The 5,824-nt window shown below is 45.3% G+C and overlaps 1 protein-coding gene across 1 annotated transcript; it reads left to right on the forward strand.

Moving 5' to 3' along the window:
* Positions 1-683: 683 nt before the first annotated feature.
* Positions 684-5,409, forward strand: cfap45 (cilia and flagella associated protein 45). The gene is made up of 12 exons (XM_038974390.1): positions 684-771; positions 913-1,026; positions 1,247-1,389; positions 1,629-1,773; positions 1,910-2,080; positions 2,281-2,459; positions 2,562-2,691; positions 2,913-3,059; positions 3,307-3,420; positions 3,538-3,731; positions 4,025-4,249; positions 5,209-5,409. The coding sequence occupies exons 1-12, from the start codon at positions 769-771 to the stop codon at positions 5,282-5,284; spliced, it is 1,641 nt and encodes a 546-aa protein (XP_038830318.1). The 5' UTR covers positions 684-768; the 3' UTR covers positions 5,285-5,409.
* Positions 5,410-5,824: the final 415 nt, after the last annotated feature.

Raw genomic sequence — 5,824 nt, forward strand, 5'->3', positions numbered from 1 at the left:
TGCTCTTTACCTCTCTCGTTAGTCCACGTTTCTTGTTAACATAAACTGCCTTCCACTGGGCGCACACTGGTTGAATCAACGTTGTTTGCACGTCATTGCAATGACATTACTTGAACAAACATAGGAATAGACGTTGAATTGACTGACGTCTGTGGCCAGTGGGCTATTTCTTTCAATCTCTGTACACCAAGCCTGATATTCAAGTCAATGACCACGCTACCACAAACATGAACTTTCTATCGAAAATGCCATGAACTATGATGTGTCATCATGACGGTGTGTTACATAGTTGCTGGGTTGTCTCGTTTGTAGAGATTAGGTACTTTGGTGGCACTTAGTGAGCACAAAGTGTGATGTACCACCTCCACCATACAGCAACATGCATTGCACATTTTGTATATTATATCGAACATGCTGCATGCATGCACTGAAACCAAACATTGTATCACATTGTATCAAAGCACCTCTGATTCACCTTAATAGAAAAAGACAATAGATGATTCATCTGGCTGTGTCAAGAGGGCGGGCACAGAGGACACGTGGACTCTTCCGTTTTAAGATCAGGGTTTCCATGGATACACAACAACAAAACATCTAATTTTCAGGGATATGCCAAGCACTTCTCCCATAATTAAGAACGAAAAATAGCTGACTTGGTGCTTCCTAACCTTGGATATTCGTTGTGTTATTATAATGGTGACTTTCCTGTCAATATTTTAGCTGTTATTTATTTTGGTTGATGATAGTGGACTATTTTTGACGATCATCATGGTAAGTAGAATCAGAGACAGGCCCACAATCTTGCTTGACATAAAAATGACATTCATGAAAGTCATAATTATTTGCTGGTCTGTACACACTTTCAATTACTGTATAACTCTACCAGTACCAACACTGTTGACTTTGTCGCAGCCACAGTGTATAGGGTCTTCATCTAGGCTCTTTGGTAGCTCCGGTCCACGTCGCTATCGCACCCGTGCACTCACCTCTCATGTGGATGAGAGCCTCTTTGGAACCCAAAAACAGGTGGGCCATATGTCAGCCATTTCTTTGATCTGCATTGGATAAACACATAGCAATAAGATGTGACAGTTGAACTGTGCAAGGTCTGTGTGTGTATGTATCTATCTATGTGTGTGTGTGTGTGTGTGTGTGTGTGTGTGTGTGTGTGTGTATGTGTGTGTGTGTGAGTGAGTGAGTGAGATAGAGAATTGGTGTAAATGTATGTTGGATTTTCTTACTCAAGGCTCTGTCAGCCTGCAATGTCAAGGACACTGAGAGGGGTGCCCGGTTTGGACCCAGGGGCCAGTCCAGGACTGCTCCAAGTCAGAAGACTCAGAAACTAGAGACAGTTCGCATCATCACAAAGGACCTCATTCGAGACCTGAAGCAAGTATCAGTCAATACCTCAACTTCTCATTCGGTTACTTGATGTGATCATCAAGTCTAATGCTTTGTGAACATAACAGTACTACACTTGGCATTGTTTATTCTGTTTACTCATTATAAAAGAGAATGCCATCCAGTTCCATAAACCTACATTGCACCAATAAACATATCCCACAAACACATTTTACAAGTGGTGGTGAATTACAAAATAAAAACAAATCATGCTGTCATTTTGCCAGGATCCCAAGTAAGGATCCGTCTGGGTTGTCTGTCATCCTCCGCCCAACTGATATCGAGCGGATAGCAACAGCTTCTCTGGTTTCAACCAAGGAGGAGCGGGAGTTCACGTTGGAATCCCAGAGGAGGGAGAGAGAAGCAGCTATGGTGAGGAAGGACAAATGTACCTGATGAATTTGTAAGCAACCTTTACCACATGAAAGCTGGGTGACTAACTGGCAGTACAGGGTCCCACCCAAACTAACCTTTGCACTGTTTCAATGTTGCTGTTTTTCTTGACCAGGATGCTGCTGAGGATAGGAAGGCCCATATCCGCCAGGCTGACCTATCTCGTCAAAAGAACCAGGGCCTAAGTGAACTGGAGGCCGAGGCCAAGGAAAGAGCTCAGTACCTGCTGGAGAGGGCCAACGCCATGAGGATGGAGCAGGAGGACGAGGTCAAGAAACTCAATGAGGTACAGCAAGAGAATCAACTGTTTTGCTCACTCTTTCTCTTTACTTCACTACTCTTTGTTATTTGTTTTATCTCAACTTCAGTCCCAACATCACTGCAATATCACACTTTTCCCCAGTTATTCTACCCATGCCCTGTCCAGACTCTTCCATTTCCGTGTCCTTGTGTGTGTTGTGCATGGTACCCTTTTGTTGTGGCCAGTTGATCCTGGGTGCCCGGTGTCACGCGGTGAGGGATGCCCAGATCCTGGAGAGGCAGCAGATCCTGGCTGAGCTACAGGAGGAGGAGAGGCGGCTGGATGCCATGATGGAGGTGGACCGCAGGAGAGCCCTGGAGGCCCAGGAGCAAATCGACGAGCTGCGCAAACACCAGAGGATCCAGTGAGGACACATACACACACACACTGGCCTATTTAAAAGCAAATACACTACATCTCTTCCAAACTGTAATGCCTCAGCTGTCTTCCATGTGTGTGTCTATAGGGGAAAGCAGCTGATTATAAACCAGATTGAGGAGCGTCTGGAGGACAGGATGCTGCAGAATGAGATGAAGGAGCAGGAGGGCCAGCAGATGCTGGAGAACCTGGAGAAGATGCAGATGGAGGAGCTGGAGGTATTATTAGTTAGAGACAAGTCTCCTTGTGCAGTACAACAGTCTTATCGCCAGGGTAATGTATTACCACTTTGAATTTCAGTTTTGAAATTCCTCATGAATTAGCCTGGTCCCAGATCTGTTTGTACTCTTGCAACTAATGAATATCATTAATGAATGAATCGTAATGCAGTTAGGCATAAGGAATAATGAACAACAGAATGGTGTGGTGTGTCTCCCAGGCTCTGGAGAGGAAGGAGGAGGAGCAGCAGCGTCTGCAGCAGGAGATCCTCCGTATCAACGAGGACAGCCTGCTGGCCAAGGAGCGCAACAAAGAGGAGGAGAGACTGGCCGACCTCCGGGCTATGGAGTACACCCACAAGAAAATGGTAAGAGTTACTCCATTATGGAATTTATTATAGGTCTTTGGCCTTCTTGTTTTGGGTCAGAAAGCAAAAGGGCAAAAAAGGTGTCTAAGACTGCGTTTACACTGGCAGCCTAAGTCTGATATTTTTCCACAAATTGGTATTTTGAGCAATCAGATCAGTTCTTTTATCAATAATTGGGGGGGGGGGAAATCTGAATTAGAATGCCTGTGTTAACGCAGCCAAATATACTTTTGTGTGACCCCTACAGGAGCGGGAGGCTGAGTACGAGGCTGAACAGAGACGCATCAAGAGAGAGAAGGAGAAGGACGTGGCCAGACTGCGAGCCCTACAGGAGAGAGAAAAAGACCACAAGGCAGAGCAGGTGAGCAGCACCAAAGTTCCATTTGTTTTACAGTGGCTCACACTGACCTGTTGTTGTCGTAATTGATCATAAAAGGTATGGAGGAATGGTTACAGTGGTTTTGTGTATGACTGTAAGGATGAGCTTCGAGCCAGGAGGAACCAGGAGGGAGCAGAGAGGGATTGGAGGAGAAAAGAGAAGGAGCAGCTCAAAAAGAAGGCGGATGTTGAGGAGAGGTTGAAGGCAGCTCGCTTGGAGCAGGTCACACATAAGGAGCACCTCCTATCCATCGAGGCTGGGCGAGAGAGGGCTGAGTTTGACAGGTTTTTGAGGTACACCGACACAATGTAAATGTACCCACTGAGCATACACTGGTTGAATCAACGTTGTTTCCACGTCATATCAATGCAATTACGTTGAACCAACGTGGAATAAATGTTGAATTGATCTGTGCCCAGTGGGTAGTTACTACTGTACTAACCCGATAACTGTACTTGTATTACAGGCGGTTTCATAAATCAAAGCATAACACTATGCTATGCCTTGGACAACCAGGCTTTCAAATGTTAGTAAAGGTCTCTGTATTAGCAGTTGCGTTTTACAGCCAGTTTTTCTCTCACCCCAGGGCCCAGCAGGTATCCATCTGTAAGGAGAAGGACAAGGAGGAGAAACACAGGATCAAGGTGTTGCGTCACGCTGACGGGGTGCGCCAGCAGGTGAGGGAGCGGGAGATGCAGGCCATCGCCCTGCGCAGGGAGGTCTACAAAGAGGGAGACCGGCTGGACGAGGAGGCCCGCCATCGCCGCATCCGCCTTGATGAGATCAAGGAGAAGAAGCTCAGGGAGCTCAAGTAAGTACAGGGACTGGATAGAGACTAACTATGTACAGGGACTGGGTGGGGACTAACTATGTACAGGGACTGGATAGAGACTAACTATGTACAGGGACTGGGTGGGGACTAACTATGTACAGGGACTGGGTGGGGACTAACTATGTACAGGGACTGGGTGGGGACTAACTATGTACAGGGACTGGGTGGGGACTAACTATGTACAGGGACTGGATAGAGACTAACTATGTAAAGGGACTGGGTGGGGACTAACTATGTACAGGGACTGGGTAGAGACTAACTATGTACAGGGACTGGATAGAGACTAACTATGTACAGGGACTGGATAGAGACTAACTATGTAAAGGGACTGGGTGGGGACTAACTATGTACAGGGACTGGGTGGGGACTAACTATGTACAGGGACTGGGTAGAGACTAACTATGTACAGGGACTGGGTGGGGACTAACTATGTACAGGGACTGGATAGAGACTAACTATGTAAAGGGACTGGGTGGGGACTAACTATGTACAGGGACTGGGTGGGGACTAACTATGTACAGGGACTGGGTAGAGACTAACTATGTACAGGGACTGGGTAGAGACTAACTATGTACAGGGACTGGGTGGGGACTAACTATGTACAGGGACTGGGTGGGGACTAACTATGTACAGGGACTGGATAGAGACTAACTATGTACAGGGACTGGGTGGGGACTAACTATGTACAGGGACTGGGTGGGGACTAACTATGTACAGGGACTGGGTGGGGACTAACTATGTACAGGGACTGGGTGGGGACTAACTATGTACAGGGACTGGGTGGGGACTAACTATGTAAAGGGACAAAGTGGTACGTAGAATTGAGGGGAACTGAGAGAATATTACGTGAAAGCAACAGCACTGTGTGTAAACCAGGTGTTTTTGGGGGGATGGTCAGGTTTAGTTTTGTAATTCATGTTTGTTCATTTTACTTGTAGGGCTGCTGGACTTCCAGAGAAGTATTGCAATGAAGTGGAGAGACGGGTCCATGCTCTCCCTGCTCTGGCTCACTAGCATGACTGACAGACTGCAACACAAACCCTGATCTTTATCAAAGATTTCACAACAGAGATAAATTGGCACTGCCATCACACTTTTTGACAGGGTAGAGAAAATAATTAGTACAGGGTATAAATATAGTGCAGCACCGTTGTGTTAGTGATCATTAGATAATTTCTGAATAAAGATGACTATTACAAACTATGAATATTTATAATTGTACTGTAGGCTTGACCTTAAGTAGTGCACATTAACTATTCAACAACTGATTGGAGTAAAAATAAAAATGTATTGTTTATATATTTACTTAAATGTGATTTTAAAATATTATTTTTTGTTTGATCAATTCATTGGACTGTGCCTAACATATTCCAGTCATACAGGACCCAAGATTATTTGATCAACAGGATATCATTTTTATTTAGTCTTTTAAATGTCCCTTTCAGCATGGCTTTTATGGCAATGTTTTATTGTTAATATGCATGATAATAGAAAGGTATGTTCAGAGATTAGGATGACACTTCACACACAGCTCAAAAGTACTTCGGGAATAGA

The sequence above is a fragment of the Salvelinus namaycush genome, chromosome 34 (genome assembly GCF_016432855.1).
Source record: "Salvelinus namaycush isolate Seneca chromosome 34, SaNama_1.0, whole genome shotgun sequence".
NCBI lineage: Eukaryota > Metazoa > Chordata > Actinopteri > Salmoniformes > Salmonidae > Salvelinus > Salvelinus namaycush.